The 18438-nt window shown below is 58.5% G+C and overlaps 1 protein-coding gene across 2 annotated transcripts in view; it reads left to right on the top strand.

Moving 5' to 3' along the window:
- CACNA1S (calcium voltage-gated channel subunit alpha1 S) overlaps window positions 1-18438 on the top strand; it is a 64260-nt gene that overhangs the window by 18047 nt on the left and 27775 nt on the right. For both annotated transcript variants that reach the window (XM_072733455.1, XM_026017995.2), the window contains exons 5-17: window positions 144-296; window positions 2453-2658; window positions 4038-4141; window positions 6101-6246; window positions 6659-6740; window positions 8597-8757; window positions 11803-12028; window positions 12935-13142; window positions 13814-13934; window positions 14633-14747; window positions 15137-15230; window positions 15909-15978; window positions 18337-18438. The exon at window positions 18337-18438 is cut by the window's right edge and continues 31 nt beyond it. In XM_072733455.1, the coding sequence (XP_072589556.1) occupies window positions 144-296; window positions 2453-2658; window positions 4038-4141; window positions 6101-6246; window positions 6659-6740; window positions 8597-8757; window positions 11803-12028; window positions 12935-13142; window positions 13814-13934; window positions 14633-14747; window positions 15137-15230; window positions 15909-15978; window positions 18337-18438 (1788 nt within the window). The remainder of the gene's footprint in view (window positions 1-143; window positions 297-2452; window positions 2659-4037; window positions 4142-6100; window positions 6247-6658; window positions 6741-8596; window positions 8758-11802; window positions 12029-12934; window positions 13143-13813; window positions 13935-14632; window positions 14748-15136; window positions 15231-15908; window positions 15979-18336) is intronic.

The raw sequence follows: 18438 nt of genomic DNA, 5'->3' as shown, positions 1-18438 counted from the left end.
TCTCCCAACCTGTTCCCTTGCCCGATTCTGGGTCCTCTCCCCTCCAACCTCGGTGTTCTGGAGGCTTCCCAGGATATAGAGAGCGGGAGGGCCAGGAGACCAAGAGGGGAGATGACTCCTCTTTTCTCCTCCCTGCTCTGCAGGCCTGCAGGTGGTCCTCAACTCCATCTTCAAGGCCATGCTGCCCCTGTTCCACATCGCCCTGCTCGTCCTCTTTATGGTCATCATCTACGCCATCATCGGGCTGGAGCTCTTCAAGGGCAAGATGCACAAGACCTGCTACTTCATTGGGACAGGTGAGCTCCCAGGGGACTGGAGAGGGGGGCGTGGCCCTAGGACAACTTAGAAGGGTCAGCCACCACAGCCGTGAGGAAGGCCCAGAGAGGGGTTGCCGCTTCCCACACCTGTTAACCTGGGGAATGGGTCTCTCTTGGACAAGGAAATGGGTCTGCCAGGGTCGGTGATCAGGGGACGAGGGCCGAAGCCTGGGCCCTAGCTTGCTCTGAGCGCTCCCACCCCAGATAAACGGGGTATCCTTGGGCTTTTGGGGCCAGCTGTGCATGGAGATGCGGGTTCATGACAAGCTTGGATTTCTATTTGTCCTTTGCTCGACAGCCATCGTTATGGCCTTGGTCTGAGCAGGGGCCCACAGAGCAGTGTTTAAAGGGGATCTCAAGAAAGCACCCGAGAGCCCCAGGGTTAGGGTTATCAGAGATAACAACATATCTTGAAGCTGGAATGAACCTGAGCCAAGCCTTCCAAAACGACAGTTCTCAAACTATCTGCCTCAGGACTCTTTACACTCTTAAAATTATTAAGGACCCCAAAGAGCTTGTGTTGCTGTGGGTTTTATACACTGATATTTATGGTATTAGATATGACAACTGAGGAAAATGTCATAATACTCATCTTTAAGAACAGCGATACGTCCATTACTTATGAACATGAATAACGTATCTTGCGAAAAATAACTATATTCTCCCAAACCAAGGCCATTTTGTGAGAAGCATGGCACTGCCTTGCATTTTATCTAAATCTCTTACTGCCTTGGCCTACTAGGATCTGCTGGGTTCTCAGAGCTACGCCTGTGTTCAGTCTATCGTGAAATCGCATGTCACGTAGGCTCTAGCAAACTCCACTCTGCATTCGTGGAAAGATGGGGAGATGAAACAATGTCTTGACATCCTTATTAAAAATAATTCTGACCAGGTGGGTGCCCTGCCCACACTCCAAGACTCACTGCTGCAAGCTGGCCGTGTCAGTCTGTCTCGGGTAGAGCGTGACTTCTATGGGGCCTACAGGAATTGGACTTGGCACAAGAAAGAGGTGGGACTTCTACCAAAAGCCCAGAATCTGACTCACCAGAATAACCCGGGATGGACAAAACCACCGATATCTGTAGTGTCTCAGGAGACGCCTCACCGTCCCAGGCCCCCTGACAAGGGGACAGGCAACAACACAAGGCTCAAGACAGTGCACTGTGATAGAGCTTTTGGTGGTTCCATTCCTAGTCCCTCTCCCGGCTCAGCCTCCTCCTGTTCCTGTAACAATCTGGGTCCTATAATGAGCGTTACGGACCCAGAGAGGAGGAGGTTTCCCATCACAACCTTCAAACCAAATTTGGAGGTCTCATCTGGTGTTCTCAGGCGTTCTTGACCAGTGCCGGCCAGTGGTGCTCTAAAACCTTTCTGGGATGGGAGGACCTGACTTGACAGGTCAGGGACCCACTCAGGGCTCAGAACCGTCGATGTTCTCCTGTCCCGTCTCCAGACGACCGAGTCAACACGGTACATCTGGGTAAGGTGGGGCCTTCCAGCTCTGATGAGCTGATCTAGTCTGTGAATACAGTAGGGGACGAAAACATCCTAAGATAAAAGGGGATCCAAGATGTCATCCAAACTGGAGGGTTTTAGAGACAATGAGAGCACCGTCGGGGACACAGAGGGGACTGCGGCCTGCTGGGAACGCCTGCTAAGAGCAGACCCTGCTCCCAAAGCTTCGTGTCTTGTGCAGCTCGTCTCGGGAGTGCTGGGGCTCACCCATGTCAGCTCCCAGAAAGAGCGCAAGTCCGAGCACACGGGGCCCGCCCCACGCCTCCGCCCCGGCCAGATGGCTGCCTCTTTTTTAAAGCTCCGTGGGGAGACATGACATTCACGTTGCACCTGCTACATAGGTGGCACTTCATAGGCCAGGGATCCCTGAAGCCAGCCCTCCCATGAGGCCCCGGGGCCTGAGACATGATCACGGCTGCCTGCGGATGTCCACCGCCAGGCCCGTGGGCCCAAGAGGGCTCCTTCTAGCACGAGATGCTCCGGGGCGAGCACCCCTTCGCCTTTCCAGCTGTGCATGCTCTAGACCTGTTACTCAGCGGTTGCAGACCACTCTGGTCCCCCCCCCCCCCCCCATCCACCTACTCCTCTCACCTGACTCTCCCACGGCCTTCTGCCTCCAGATATCGTGGCCACGGTAGAGAACGAGAAGCCCTCGCCCTGCGCCAGGACGGGCTCGGGGCGCCCATGCACCATCAATGGCAGCGAGTGTCGGGGCGGCTGGCCAGGGCCCAACCACGGCATCACTCACTTCGACAACTTTGGCTTCTCGATGCTCACCGTGTACCAGTGCATCACCATGGAGGGGTGGACCGATGTCCTCTACTGGGTGGGTCTGGCCCCGTGGCTGCAAAGCCACCTGCCTCCATCCACAGGCTCACCAGGGGCGGGGATGGGGCCTGACAGTCGCTGCCTCTAGTAGCCGCTGCTCCTTCTCACCCTTCCCCGGGCAAACTGACACAGGGGGCTTGGCCCCCTTCTGGTCCCCAGGAGTGTGTCCCAGCATCCTTTGGGCAGCCCCTAAGGTGTAAGGTGTCTGTGCAGGGCCTACGAGGTGGGTGAGGAATGGAAACCAGGAGCTCCCTGGGTTCTGGTCTCAATTTCTAATTTTTCCCTAAGCCTGCCCTTGAGTGACTCACTCCCGATGACCTAGAATCTCAGATTTCCTGAGGGACGAAGGGCCCTTTGAGTCTCTTTTTGTCCCTGGGCAAGACTGCCTCCCCATATAAATATTCTTAGATATCAGTTTTCTCATCTATAAAATAAAAATACTACCCCCGTGATAGGGTAGTTATGATGGTTACTAGGCAGGTTAACTGAAGTGTGGTGGTGCCCGCAGCACGGGCAATGCTATATCCGTTTTCTTGTTGGAGTATATTGTGTATTTGGTGCTATCTGGAGCTAGGCTGCGTGTCTTATTTAATCCTCCAACCGTGGTAGGCATCGTTCCCACTTTACAGATGAGTAAACTGAGGCTCAGAGAGGTTCAGGGACTTGCCCACAGCTACGGAGCTAGAGAGCAATTCAAGAGTTCAACCCAGGAATTGAACCCTTAATCCGTCTGGCTCTGATCCCAGAGCCCGTAACCACAACGTGACACCGCCTGTTGAGGGAAAGGTTGTCGTCAAACTGTCAGATGCTTAGCAAACATAAAGGATTAGTATGAATAGTTCGTGTAAGCTCATATTATGGGAGCAAATTATCAAACATTTCAAAGGGCTGTCACATGTGTCGTTTCACCGCTACTACAAGCCTACGAGGGGCAAGTGCGTGGCATTATCCCCACAGACAGATGAGATAATGCTCAGAGATGTTAGGTGGCTTGTCTAGGGTCACAGAGCTTGTTCACGAAGGAGCTGGCCAAGCTCAGGCCAAGACTTTTTAGTGTTTCTTCTACTTGGAAAAATCTTAGCTGTAAAGAAACCAACTGGAGAGAGAGTGGAAGAGAGACTCCAGCCAGGGAGGCGATGACTGGAGGGCGAAACGGGTCGGTCTTGTCTGGGCCAAGTGGACGGTTAGCAAGGCCCGTTTTGAGAGTCCTTCCAACTCCAGGTCCTACGTCTCCGGGGGGAGGAAGGTCCCCTCACTGGGCCCAGGTGGCCTCTCTCCTCGTCCCCCAGGGCCAGGTGGAGCATGAGTGCACGGAGTCCGCAGGGGGACCCGCACCCTCGGCCCCGTGGCTAGGACTCACACCTCTGTCTGGCCCAGGTCAACGATGCCATCGGGAACGAGTGGCCCTGGATCTATTTTGTCACCCTCATTCTGCTGGGATCCTTCTTCATTCTCAACCTGGTGCTGGGTGTCCTGAGCGGGTAAGAAAGTTCACAAGCAGCTGGGAGGAGAGGGACGAAGGGGAGAGGAGGACAGGGCTGCAGGGTGGGAGGGAGAAGGGGCGGCGAGGGGTGGGTGGGGGGTGCCCGGGGGAGAGAAGCAGGAAGAGAGGAAGAGGGAGAGTGAGAAGAGTAGGACGGAGAGAAGGAAGAGGAGCGAGATGGGGAGGACGAGCGGGGGGTTAGAGAGTCCGCGTGTGCCCTTTGCCAAGAGCAGCTCCCGGGTTCGCAAGGCAGAGCTAGGAGCGGGTAGGAGCCCCTTCGTTTTTAACCCTTTCTCCCTTGTCCTCAAGCATCCTCCCATCGTTCCCCCTCTGTCCCTCTGCATTCACACCCCCTCTGAGTGAAGCCCCTGAGATCCCAGCCCCCCCCCCCCCCGGAGCTGCATGAGCTGAGGCTTGGCATTAGGAGCCAGGGTAGCCTTCAGGTGAGGCTCTCGGACTCGGGAGCTCACTTGGGAGCTTAAATCCTTGCACTGCCTGACCTGCACCCGATTACCTAACGCCTCCGCGCCTCAGGGTCCACGTCTATAAAATGGGAATAATCTCATAGGTTGTTGGGAGGACTCCCCGGGCTAAGGCGTAGAAAGCACGCAGAACGCCGCGTACGACTGGGCACCGTGGGCGACAGCTGGTCTCTCCGGGACGGCTCCCCCAGCTGCCGTGGGCAGTCTAGAGGCGCCCTCCGCCCCCTCCCCGGTGCCATCACCCCGTCACCCCAGCCCAGAAACTTCCCTCCAGGCAGCACGTGGACAGAACTCAGGGGGCCCGTGAACTTGAAGAAGAAACACTCATCTTCCTTTTTCTTATTAACTCTGAAATTTAGCGTTTGCTTACAACACGCCACAGTGGTGCTGTTAGTGCCGCCTGTGACTTGTCCCAGTAGAAACCACACGAAACACTACGATTAAGGCAGATCTAGCTCATAGTCATCGCGACTTTGCAGCTGTTCGGTCTGCAACGGGACCCTGCTAGTTACGGAGTTAATAGGAAGCACGTGGGTGACTTTATCCCAGTTTCTTTATATTTTAGTAACTGTATTCTAATGTGATTGATTCCTTTGTCTAGTTCTGTGTATTTTTCTTTTTTTTTTTTAAAGATTTTATTTACTTATTTATTCATTCATGAGAGAGAGAGGGAGAGAGAGGCAGAGGCACAGGCAGAGGGAGAAGCAGGCCCATGCAGGGAGCCTGATGCAGGACTCGATCCCGGGTCTCCCAGATCACGCCCTGGGCTGAAGGCGGCGCTAAACTGCTGAGCCACCCGGGCTGCCCAGTTCTGTGTATTTTCAACACTATTTTGCAGAGGTGCCCATAGGTTCCGTGGGACTCCCAAAGATCCACGGCGGGCAGAGGCAGAGGGGCCCTGGCGCCCAGCCCGGAGCTGAGGCCGAGGCTCCCGTGGCACAGCCAGTAACTATGCGACAGTCTCGCTCTCTCTCCACCCGCTCAGTGGCCAAGGGCGGCCCCGCTTGTCCCCGAAGACCCCCCGCCGGCCCTCCGGTCCCTTCCTTCTGGTCCTGCCACCGGTTTCTTCTAAGACTCCGGAGAATGTCCCCGGGCCTTAGGTCCGTGAGCACAGCTACATTCCTAGGGCAGCCTCACGGGCCAGGGCAGCACGGGAGATGCGAGGCTCCGAGGCTGACGTGAGGGCAGCAGACTGGCGAGCCGGGACAGGGAGGCGAGGTATCAGAGGGAGGGCGGGAGCAGCGGGAAAGGCAGGCCGCGCTCCAAGCTGCTCCTGAAGGTGGGCGTGGCTAGGGGGCGCGGGAGGAGCTGCCCCTGTCACCCGGAAGGCCACCTGGACCCCAGGCGACCCCTCCCCAGAAGGCGGGGGCACCCCCAGCCCCAGAATGTGCGCTCCCTGCCCTTGGGCAGCCCAGTCCTCCTCCACCTCCTTCCCTTTTTCTCCTCCCTCCCCCGTCTCCCCTGTTGCCTGTCAGGGAATTCACTAAGGAGCGGGAGAAGGCCAAGTCCAGGGGAACCTTCCAGAAGCTCCGGGAGAAGCAGCAGCTGGAGGAGGACCTCCGCGGCTACATGAGCTGGATCACACAGGGCGAGGTCATGGACGTCGAGGACTTGAGAGAAGGTTTGGGGCCCAAAGGCATGGTCCGCATGCCCTCCCAGCCCCTGAGCTGCCCCCCAGGGGAGGGCTCCAGGAGGGGGCTCAGGTAACCTCCCGGGGCCTGGGAGGCCCCTGGAGCAGGGCTAAGGTTGCCATCTACAGGTGAGAAAACTCAGGCCCTTAGAGGGTCGGTGACTTGCCTAGAGCCTTCCGCCTGGAAAGGATGGCATCCAGGGGGCCGAGGTACGAGGTACCATGCTGCCTGCCCCTAACCGCCCGCAGCTGTGGGCTCTTTCTTGGGCATCTCGGGAAAGTGCACGGGGTCCAGGCCCGCCCGGGGGCCACCGTCACAGGTGTCTGCAGTCAGCGGCCCCTCTCCCTCGTGTGCCCAGCGCAGGACCCGGAAGGCCGGTCCATCCTTCTCTCTTGTTCCCAGGGAAGCTGTCTTTGGATGAAGGAGGCTCCGACACAGAGAGCCTGTACGAAATCGAGGGCCTGAACAAAATCATCCAGTTCGTGTGAGTATCTGCTCTTCTCCCCAGGGTCTTCCCGGCCTCAGAACTCCCTGAGATCCGGAGTTGGAACCCGTTTGCTGTTGCCCATGCACCGTTAGAGCCCATCAGCTGGCTTTAAGTCACGTTCCGCATCCCTCCGTGCAATCGGAGGGCACTCAGCCGATGACCCAGTTACACGGTGGGACCTGCCCGGGGGCAAGGAGAGAACCGGGCTGCCACCCTGTGATCGGAGCGGAGCACGTGGGGCTAATTAGTTCTGGAAACCTCTGCTTGGGAAGCGGGAAGGCGTGTGCTACAAGGAGGTAGCGCGGAGAGGTCTGCAGGAAGGAGGCTGGCCGCCCCCGGAATTTGGAGACAAGGGGACGCTCCAGGCTCAAGAGGAAGATGTGTTTGCTTGGTTGGTGGCCTCCTTTAACAAATTCACACATAATTGTGATTTTTGAAAGATCAAACAATAGAGAACTACATCAAAGAGAAGATGAAGGTCCCCATTGCCCTCCAAAGAGGTAACCATGGTAACAGATGTGTTCCTCCAAGACCCTTGCACTGGGTTTATCTCACACGCACACACACACCCACCAGGTTTTTTGTTTTCTCGGCTTTCTACATGACAGGGTTCTCTCTGCCGACTACCGTCCCTACAGAACCCAGAGCATGCCCAGCATACGGGACGCGCTGCCAGATATTTGATGAATCCTTGAATAGGATATACATAGCATCTAGTAACTTGTGTTTTTAATCTAAATTTATCTGTTGAGGGCGACTCTGTACCTACACACACGTCCTTCTTTTAAGACTTCGATTTTTTTAGAGCAGCTTTTGGTTCATGGCAGGATTGAACAGAAGGCACAGAGATTTCTCGTATCCCCCGGCCACCTCACAGGCACAGCCCGTTAATCAACCGCTGCCAGAGAGCCTCGGTTTACCTCGGGGCTCACTCTTGGTGCTACACACTCCACAGGCTTGGACAAATGTGTGGTGACACGGATTCGTCATTAGAACATCCTGCAGAGTGTTTTCACTGTCCTAGAAATCCTCTCTTCTGTGCCTACTCATCCCTCCCCACATCCCCTAGCAACGAAACGATCTTTTTACCGTCTCCATAGCTTTGCCTTTTCCGGAATGTCATCTACTTGGAATCATACACCATGTAGCCTTTTCAGACTTGTTTCTTCCACGTGGCGACAGACATTTAAGTTTCCTCTGTGCCTTTTCACGGCTGGACGGCTCTCACACCTTCGTGTGGTGTCGCCTTTGGGTGTAAAGTATTCCGCAGTATGAATACAGCATAAAATATTAATCTTTGCAGTTTTCGGCAACACAAAAGGCGTCGCAGGAACAGGTGCGCATAAGGATGACCATTTCCACCAGGCAGAGTCCTAGGAATGGAATTGCTGGGTCAAAGCGTATATAATTTTAAACCTTGGTCCGTGCTGCCAAAGTGTTCTCCAAGCAGGGCGCGATGACGGTAGCAGTGCCCTCTCCGCGCACCGTCACCAGCACCAGATACGATTAATCCAGTGCAGAATTGCTTTTCTAATGAGCCACACGGAGCCCCCTCCCCGCCCGTGGGCTGTAAATCAAGATTAAAGTGCATGGGGCGCCTGCAGTAGGCCGGCCCTGCGCCGAGCATCCTGCCGAGGTGCCTCTGAGCGGCGTCATCATCACTCTCCTCTGCAAGAGGAGGACCCTCGCTAGTAAGAGGCAAGGTCGTAGAGCAGTGGCCTGCAGCTCCCGCCCTCGGCGTCCCCGGGGTTGCAGACTCGGTAGCTGGGGTCCCTCGGAAAGCAGCCCCAGAAAGGCGGGGGCTCAGAGTAAAGCAGCTCTTTGCCTCCGTCCTCCCGTGTCTCGTCTCCCAGCCGCCACTGGAGGCAATGGAACCGGATCTTTCGCTGGAAGTGCCATGATGTGATCAAGTCCAGGGTCTTCTACTGGCTGGTGATCCTGGTCGTCGCCCTCAACACTCTGTCTATCGCCTCAGAGCACCACAACCAGCCTCTGTGGCTGACCCACTTGCAAGGTGAGACAGAGCAGGGGGAAGCCAGACGTGGCCAGTGGCCAAAGCCAGCAGGAGCCCCTCAGGTTTCACAGAAGACGTCCAGTAGCTAATCACATTGTTTTCTAGAAATCATAGGCTGGTTGTGCTTTGGTCCTCATGGCATTATCAAGGGGCGATAACATCAATTCGTCGGGAAGCCCGGGTGTCTGGGGAGTGTTTGCCATTTCGGGTCCTGAGCACAGGGTTGACCTGCGACCTAGAACTCCAAGCATTTGAGTTCAAATTCGACCCAATCGAACAGCAATCTTTCACTATTTATTGCATGCATGACATATGTAGGGCGTGGAGAAAGGACTCGGGATGCAGAGAGAATGAATATACTGCCCTGGCCTTCCAGGAACGAACTTAGCCAGAGGAGAAGACAGATGTTAACAAATGATGTCAAGTCCATAGAGGGAGGGTGACAACAGAGGCACATATGAGGGAGCAAGAGAAGGATTCCAGGGGAGGAGCTGTTGAAGCTCTGAGGATCCTAAGGAATACGCAGACATGCCCCCAAGCAGTGAAAGGGAGGGGAGGACTCCCGCAGAAAGAACAGTGTGGGCAACAAGGCGAAGCTACAGAACGGTATGGTGAATTCAGGGATCTATAAGGACTTCCTATGTGACTAAGAGTCGCACAGAGAGGCCTTGAAATACTTGGGTAAAGTGTTGGGACTTTAAACTTTAGGTGACGAGGAGCTAGTGAAAAGTTGTCAGGACAAATATAACATGACCAGACCTGAGTTTCTGGAAGATCAGTTTTGGTGGAAGGCAAGTCAACCTCATCCCCAGGGTAGATGTTCCTCTGCATGTGGAGCTCTGGACTGTAAAAAGACAGAGACTAAGAGAACAGGGAGACGAGCGGACCAAAGTAAGTGGCCTCCCCACCACAGACACGTAGCAATGCTACCCCAGCCATAATGACAGTATTTCAAAGAGAGCCAAGGAAGTCCCTGGGTGGCAGAAATGAGGAAGCCACTGAAAGCAGGAGCACTGAGCTCATGAGCTGACTTCCAGGAACATTCTAGACCTAGAGCTAGACCCTAAAGGGTGTTGGTTGGGTTCTTAATGCCAATGAAGGTAGAGGACACAGGGCCCACAGCCCGGGTGAGGTGAGGAACTGACCACTGGCCTAGATCCAGAGCCTCGGGCTACCCCTATGTAAGGGAAGCAAAAGTCTCCTCACACTGGGCCACAGGGAAGGAATGTGGAAGTTCATCCCCACCGGAGGCTCTGGGAATAAGGAAAAACTCTGGTGAAAAATCGAAATCCAATCTCTACCCTGTATAAGTATGAGGTCCAGCTGGCACTGTCCACATGGTGTAGGGATCCTAAGCGAAGACAGTAACACAAAAAACCAGTCCCAGGCAAGTGAAACCCCTGCAGTAGGAGGCCCAGCAGAAGCAAACAAAAGCCACTCTTTAGTGATGCTTCACAACCCGGGGTCTACAGAATTCCTGCAGGGAAAAGTGTTTCCCAAAGATGAGCTCACAAGACAACAATCACAAACCAAACAAGGAAGAGGCCACCCTGAGAAAGAATTATCAGGCACAACCGATGGCAGTTAGCAACCCCAGGAGCCTGAGGTGCTAAAACAGTACAATAGACACTGTTTAAAATGATGAAAAAGACAAAAAAAGGAATATAACTAGAAAAGAAGATTGTCCTTTTCTACGAGAAGGGGATAGGAAAAAACGCAATCGACCAGATGCGTGTGTGCACTCATTGCCACCCATCTTCTTGAGGGCCCCTTGGATGCATCGTCAGTGACCAAATGTGGATAAGGTGTGAACACAGCCCACAAAAAGGAGCCAGAGATTCGAGGTTCCTGCAGATAAGTGGGTGGGTCATGCCACTTATGGGGGGAAGACAAGCAGCGGCTGGGTATATTTGGGGGTAGAGGAGGATGGGCAGTACTCACCAACCTAATCTTGGGCATGTTGAGTTTGAGGGACCTTTGAGATATCCCAGTGGGAATGTCCAGGAGGCAGATGGAAAAATAGGTCGGGAACTCAGTGGAGAGGTCTGAGCTGAAGAATTAAAATCTGGGAGTCATTGGCGGAGGTGGCCACTGAAGCTACGGTCTTGGAAGACATCACCAGACCACACCAGGGGATTGCATGTACTAAGTATACAGCTCAAGGTCAGCATCCAGTGATTAGGTAAAGAACTGCACCTGCAGAGGAAGCTTGGGAGAAGCAGAAGTAGAGGAAATCCAGAAGGATGTGGGGTCACAGAAGCTAAGGGAAGAGAGTATTTGAGAAGGCGAGGCTGGTCAACAGTGCCCAGTGCTCCTGGGAGGTCAGGAGAAGCGAGGGCTGAAATGCTCATTGGGTTTAGTGACCTGAAGTCATTGATGACCTGAGGGAGCTTGTTGGTGGAGTGATCAGGTGGATCCGGTTAAGTATGAGCTGAAGGGCCAATGGTGCAGGGCAGTGTGGGAGGAAGTGAAGGGGGTCAGGTAGGTAAGTCTCTGGGAAGTTTGGTTGTGATGGGGAGGAGAGCTAGGGCGGGGGCTACCGGGAAGTGGGATTGAAAAGTGATGGGCGAATCCAGTTGACAGGAGCAGTCAAACACACAGGAAGGAGAAGGGATCCCTGACCGTGGACTTCACGCAGTGGGGAGGGGTGGGCTGGGTGGGCAGAGCGTGGGTGGGCAGTGGGGAGGGGTGGGCTGGGTGGGCAGAGCATGGGCAGGCAGGCGGGCTTTAGGTAGGTGGAGGGCGCCCCTCCCGGGGAGATGGACTCGGGCAGTCGTGAGAGCGGCAGAGCTGAATTCAGTGAAACCAAAAGCAGTAAAACACACTTGCTGCGTATGGCCTGGTGGAGCTGTCGAGAAGTCTGCATCAGCGCTCCCGCCACGGGCAGAAACATGCCGGGGTTCGCGGACATCGGTCGAGAGGGGAAAGGGGCGATGTTTTGGAAACGGGGCGAGGGAGTCCTGAGCGGAGGGCCTGGCCGAGGCAGGGGCCGGAGGTGGGGGGAGAGGGGGCTGAGGCTGGGCCACCCACCCGCTCGCCCTGCAGACGTGGCCAACCGGGTGCTGCTGGCGCTCTTCACCGTCGAGATGCTGATGAAGATGTACGGGCTGGGCCTGCGCCAGTACTTCATGTCCATCTTCAACCGCTTCGACTGCTTCGTGGTGTGCAGCGGCCTCCTGGAGATCCTGCTCGTGGAATCGGGCGCCATGAGCCCCCTGGGCATCTCCGTGCTGCGCTGCATCCGCCTCCTGAGGATCTTCAAGATCACCAAGTGAGCGCGGGCGGGGTGGGGGGGCCTGGGGCTCCGGGCGGGACAGGGGGCAGGGGGGCAGGGGGACAGGGGGCAGGGGGATAGCGTGCAGGGAGCAGGGAGATAAGGGCCAGGGGGACAGGAGGCAGGGGGGCAGGGGGCAGGGACAGGGGGATAGAGGACGGGGGTCAGGGGGCAGGGAGTGGGGGCAGGGTGCAGGGAGATAGCATGCAGGGGGACAGGGGACAGCGTGCGGGGCACATGCCCCCGGGTCGGGGTCGGGCTTAGCGGCTGGGCAAGCTCAGGGAGGCCTCTGGCCCAGGACTTCCGTCCTCAAGGGAAATGACCTTCCCCTTTGCCCTCACTCCTTTATTTTTTCTCCCTTACATCTCACCATCCCGTGGCAGGGCAGGGATGCAGGGGGCATGGAGTGGGGCTGAGCTTGGGAGGGGAAGGAGAGGGAGCAGGGGGGGGAGGAGGAGCAGGGGGAGGAGGGGGAGCAGGGGGAGGAGGATGAGAGGGAAGGAGAAGTCGCACCAACCGGGGATGGAAGTGAGGACACGGACGAAGAATAAGGAGGGAGGCGCCGCTGAGGGAGCAGAGGCGGGTTCCCTAGTGCCCAGGTTTATGGGGCACCTGCCGCGCTGGGGCTGTGCTAGGTGCAGGGGTGCGGGGGGTGTGGGAGAGAAGGGGCCCTTACTCTCGTGGGGCCTGCAGCCCAGTGGTGGGACCGGCCGTGGTTCTAAGGAACACGAAATGTCAAACCACGAGAAATGCTGGAGGGACGGGAGAGCGGGGATGTGGCACGAACCTGGGCCCCCCGAGGCTCCCCAGTCCCCCCTGCTCTCTCTGCACCCCGCGGGCTGGAGCATTGCCCCAGGTGGCCGGAGCTCGGAGGCTCCTCTGCACCTCGGCCTCCGCCCTCAGGTACTGGACGTCCCTGAGCAACCTGGTGGCGTCCCTGCTCAACTCCATCCGCTCCATCGCCTCCCTGCTGCTGCTGCTCTTCCTCTTCATCATCATCTTCGCCCTGCTGGGCATGCAGCTCTTCGGGGGCAGGTATGACTTCGAGGACACCGAGGTGCGGCGCAGCAACTTTGACAACTTCCCGCAGGCCCTCATCAGCGTCTTCCAGGTAGGCCGGGCTGCGGCGGCTCCGCCCGCTTCTGCTCCTTCAGGATCGGCGGGCATCGCCTCCTCCGGGAAGCCTTCTCTCACCTGCCGGCTGGAGTTCGAGGCCCCTCTCCGGGCCCCTTCCCCTGGGCTTCCCCCTCCACCCTCCTGAGGGCTGGGAGCTGTGCCCCATGTGTCCTGTTTGTCTCTGTCCCCGGGACCCATGGGCAGCGCGCTGGCCCCGGCAGGCTGAGACTGCACGAGGGAGCCCAGGGCCCACTCTGGCCCCATCCCTGCTCCGGTCCCTGAGCACAGGATTAGACGGCGAGCTGTCCCCCAGCAGACCCGGCTCGGCCGGCGCTCCCCGGAGGCCACCCAGAGTCACGCTGTGACTTACCTGCGGCCTCTGAGCCTGGGCCTCGAGGGGCAGCCCCCCTAGCGGAGAGCAGAGAAGCACCCCTCTGTGTGGGAGCCTGGGACTGGGGTGCCGGGAGGCCTGGGTGGGCGTGGCCCAGTTACCCCAGCATCACGCCAGAGCCCAGGGTCGACCCCCCTGGCCCTGGAGAGGCCACGGTGAGGTGCCCGAGCCTGGGAGGGGTTCCACGGGGAGAGCAGGGAGGGCCGCGGGTGCAGAGAGAGGCCCAGGGGCCTGTTGGGCCGGGGTCCCTCTGAGCCGCCCCGCCGTCCCCCCAGGTCCTGACGGGCGAGGACTGGAACTCCATGATGTACAGCGGGATCATGGCCTACGGCGGCCCGTCCTACCCGGGGGTGCTCGTGTGCATTTATTTCATCATTCTGTTCGTCTGTGGCAACTGTATCCCCGGGAGCGGGGGGGGGGCCTGGCGAAGAGCGGCGGGAGGGGCGGGAGAGGGCCCGGGGCACCCACGCACCCGGCCAAGGCCCTCTGGCCGCAAGGGAGCCCCCAGACTCAGGGTGGAGGTGGGGGCTGGCACGTGGCGAACAGCAAGCGCCGGGAGAGTTTGAGAAGGCCAGGGAGGTTCGGGGAGCACGAGGTGACTGGTGACGGCGGGAGGGCCTCCCCCGGAGCGGGCAGGGGCAGGACGAGGCTTGGCTGTGGGGCCTACAGGTGCCGGGCGGCCTGGTCCGAAGGCCTAAGGGGGACGGGGAGGTGGACGGGGAGCAGGCAGGTGGGGTGGGGGGGCAGACGAGCCCGAAGGTTCTGAGGTCCGCGCCCCAGGCGCCTGACGAGCCGGCAGCGGAGAGGAGGGAAGCAGTGCACCCGCGCTCAGGGCCCTCCCTGACGGAGCCCCCCGGGGAATGCGAGGTGCTGGAGGCCCCTGGGCACCCCGTGCGGGTGGGCCCCCCCTCAGGGTGCTGCCCGTGTCCCAGGCCCGCGCTGCGCCATGGACTAATTCCAGCAAGAGGCCCGCCAACAAGGCCACCGAGGCTTAAGTCCTGCCAGCACCCGGCGGGGGGGGGGGGGGGGGGGGGAGCGACCCCAGAGGCTTCTCTTCATCCACCACCCAAGACTCCTTAGCCGGACGCCCTCAGATATCCTGCTCAACGTCTTCCTGGCCATCGCCGTGGACAACCTGGCGGAGGCAGAGAGCCTGACTTCTGCCCAGAAGGCCAAGGCGGAGGAGAGAAAGCGCAGGAAGATGTCCAAGTGAGTGCTGCCCGCGGGGAGGGGCCTGCTGAGCCCAGGGTCACCGCAGGGACACCCGCCCCCAAGTCCCATGAGGTGTCCCTGGGTGCGGCACTGGAGGCCGTCAGCCTCCCCACAGGCCTCAGGACGTGCCATGACCCAGATCCGGGCACCCCGGGGCAGGGCACCCAGTGGGGGGTTGCAGGATTTCAGCCCGCCCCGCCCACCCAGGCCCACAGCCCTTCCCTATGGGGCCCGCACCGTTCCATCCTCCACCCAGCCCCTGAGCCCTGGGCGTGAGACCCTCCTGAGGATGCCTGGTATCAGGCTAAGCGGGTCCCCGAGAACTTTCTAGTTAGGTCTCCACTGTGGGCTCCTTGTTTTGTTTTTGTTTTTGTTGTTTAACTCAGGGGTCTCCCAGATAAGTCAGAGGAGGAGAAGTCCGTGATGGCCAAGAAGCCAGAGCAGAAACCCAAGGGTGAGGGCATCCCTACCACCGCCAAGGTGAGCCTACCGTGAGCGGTATCTCAGAGGCAGGCTGGGGAGGGACTCTGCGAGTCCTCTGGGTCACCCCCACGCCTTAGGGTGCTGGTGGGTGGGTGGGGAGGGAGGTGGAGACGGGCTATCGGCCTGGTTATCGGCCAGGTGAGGGCCTCCGGCTCCACTAGGGAGAAAGCCAATGGCCACACTCCCACAAGGAATCCTTTGTGGCGAGAAGCACGGGTGCCCCAGTCTGGGGACCGCACTTGCTCAGAATCCCAGCTTCCCACCCCCGTCAAGGGGCCCCCGCCCCACCTGACGTCCCTTGTTCCAGTGAGAGGCCCAGGCTGGCTTCTCACCACTCCCTGCTCGGCGCCTGGCCCCGCTCAGCCCTCCTGGAAGCTGAGGAAGCAGAGGCCGATGAGTCGGGGAGCGGGGCCCCCGAGGACCAAGCCGGAGGTGCCAGGCTGAGGTCTTGGCAGCTCGTCTGACCTTCCCGGGCCTGGCCTCTCATCTGTAAAAAGGGGATGATCCTAAAAAAAAGGGGGGGAGGGGGATGATCCTGACGTTGCCTGTCCCCAGGCTGGTGGGAGGCCTGAGCGACCGCCGACCCGACCCCACCGACCCTCCAGTAAGCGCTCAGTGAGCGGCAGCGGCAGCTTTGCCTTCATGTCTCTGTCTCTGTCGCGTTCCTTCCCACAGCTGAAGATCGATGAGTTTGAATCGAATGTCAACGAAGTGAAGGATCCTTACCCCTCGGCTGACTTCCCAGGTGAGGGTCCTGGGACTGCCCGGGTGTACGCTGGGGGTGGTTTCTCTTGTCCCCGACACCTGGGCCCTGCCATGACGGGGTCACAGAGACATCCCTTGGGACCTAGTCATGCGTGTAAGCCGCCTGCCGGCCTGCCTCGCCCTACGACACACGACACATTCTACTTTCACTGAATCCAGCCAGTGTTTGCTGAGGGCCAGTTAGCTACTTCGGTGCTGAGGACTCCACTTCCAGATTTTCCGTGCTGGCCACACAGAGTACACCCCGGGGGGGCACGGGTCTGTCCGCGTGGCGTGCGAGATGGGCAGGTCACTCACCACCCGGCGTCCCACGGGGCTGGGGGCTGGACTGATACGGGGATGGATACGCGACTGTGACTTGCACTGCGGGTAAATCGAGACGACGAGACGAGGGGAGGGCGGGCGGGAGGGCAACATGCAGCCACAGATAAACTACAAGCGTCTCGCAAATGCAAGTAACCAGTGGCTGCCGCAGAAAGCCGTCCATCGTGCCAAGGGGAGCCCTGGGAGAGCAGAACCAGGCTGCCGGATGAAGGCGAAAAAGCCACTGGGAGGGCCCTGGAGCCCAAAAGCCCTGGGGTTCTCTCTTAGCTCCCCCACTGGTCCTCGGAGCCCTGGGTCACTGGTGCAATTTCACGGCTATTTGTGGAATCAGCTGATTTGCATCTGTTCGCCCCAGTGACTCCTTTAATTTTTTTTTTTAAGATTTTATCTTTTTATTCATGAGAGACAGAGAGAGAGAGGCAGAGACACAGGCAGAGGGAGAAGCAGGCTCCATGCGGGGAGGAGGGACTCCAGGATCAGGCCCTGGGCCCAAGGCAGATGCTCAACCACTGAGCCCCCCGGGGCGCCCCTGCCCCAGTGACTCTTACTAATCTCCTGGGGGACATTTCATGCTCCAAAGGGCACAGCATAGGCCCCATCAGTAGAATGAATGAGCACACGAAAGGATTTTACAATGTGACGTGTGGGGAGAACGGAGCAGATAGAGACAGAACTAATAATATTTCTGCAGAAGTCCGCCCGGAAGGAGTATTTGGGTTTTACCAACACTCCTGTCAAGCTGTTCCATCTAACGACCATCACCTAGCGGATGAGCGTGGCTGACCCAGAGAACTGGCGCTGTCGATGAGGAAAGGGGGACGGGTTGGAGAGAAGGGGGAGGGCAGAGGGTAGAGGGGCTGCGGGCAGCTGGAAGAGTTCTGACCAAGGAGGTTGGGTATGTTCATCCTGCTTCTTTCCAAAGATGACTGCAAATGGCTTTGGGACCAAAGATACGGACGGCGGAAGTAACAAAACGGGCGTATAGACCAGGGGACAGAGAAAGCAGTTGTACTAACTCCAAGAATGAATTGCTTCTGCCTTTAAGCATAAACTGCGTTCTGGGGTCCTTGGTAGCCCCGGCAAGGCGGGAAGTGCCCATCAGGATGCTGGGTGTAAGGAGGGAGAAGGGGGGAAGCTGGGGACTGGTGCGGACAGACACTGTGGAGATGGCTCGGTCCGCGGGCTCTGTGTTGGCTTCCCCCAGGAGCTCCGTCAAGGGGCCAGTAGGGGTAGGGGTGAGGTGGCTACGGGGTGAGGACAGCAAGGGGCTGGGCGAGACTGGCACAGTGAGGGGCACAGTGGCCTCCAGTCTGATCACCGGACCCTGCCCCCCGCCCCCAGCTGAGGACCTCAGGTCGTGGGCTGTCTCGCGAGGCCCGGGGACCTAGCCGATGAGCCTAGATGGTCCATCTCTTCCGCTTCGACCCCTCCCACCCCGGGATCTGCCTCCCTACTGGGGACCGGCTGAAGCTCCAGGAATATTGATTTTCCGTCTTCCAGGCTGGCAGTTCCTCCCTGGAATGACTATTTCTAGAATCCTAGCCCAGGAGAGGAAGCAGCGTCTACTTATTCCAGCAGCCCCCTGCCCCTAATCGATTTCACAAATTGGGGAGCGGAGGCCAGGAAGGACGGGGCTTGCCTAGCAGGCACAGCAAGCTGGGGGCAGAGCTCAGGGGTCACCCGAGGCGGGGTCCCCTCTCCCCTTCCCAGCTGCGAGCCCCCGAGACGGTGTGAGTCCAGCCCTGGGACAGACGATGAAACAGCAAGGCTCCTTGACGCGGCTGCTGGCCCCACTTCTGGAGGATTCGGGGACCGACAGTGCTCCCTGACAGTTCAAACCTAAGGGGAAAGGGAGGTGCCCGGGCTGGCCTCTGCGGACGTCCTTGCGTCCGGCATCGGCCTGCTGCACCGTCCCTCGCTGGCCTGGGGTTCATGGCCGCCTTCAGAGCACAGAAGCCCAGGGGGATAAGGTCTATAAAGACACCCCCGACGTCTCTCTCTCCCGTCCCCACAGGCGATGATGAAGAAGACGAGCCTGAGATCCCAGTGAGCCCCCGACCACGGCCCCTGGCTGAGCTGCAGCTGAAAGAGAAGGCAGTGCCCATTCCAGAAGCCA

Source organism: Vulpes vulpes, chromosome 13 (genome assembly GCF_048418805.1).
Source record: "Vulpes vulpes isolate BD-2025 chromosome 13, VulVul3, whole genome shotgun sequence".
In the NCBI taxonomy this organism is placed as follows: Eukaryota; Metazoa; Chordata; class Mammalia; order Carnivora; family Canidae; genus Vulpes; species Vulpes vulpes.
Note: the sequence above shows the minus strand (reverse complement) of the source record. Positions and strands in the feature narration are given on the sequence as shown.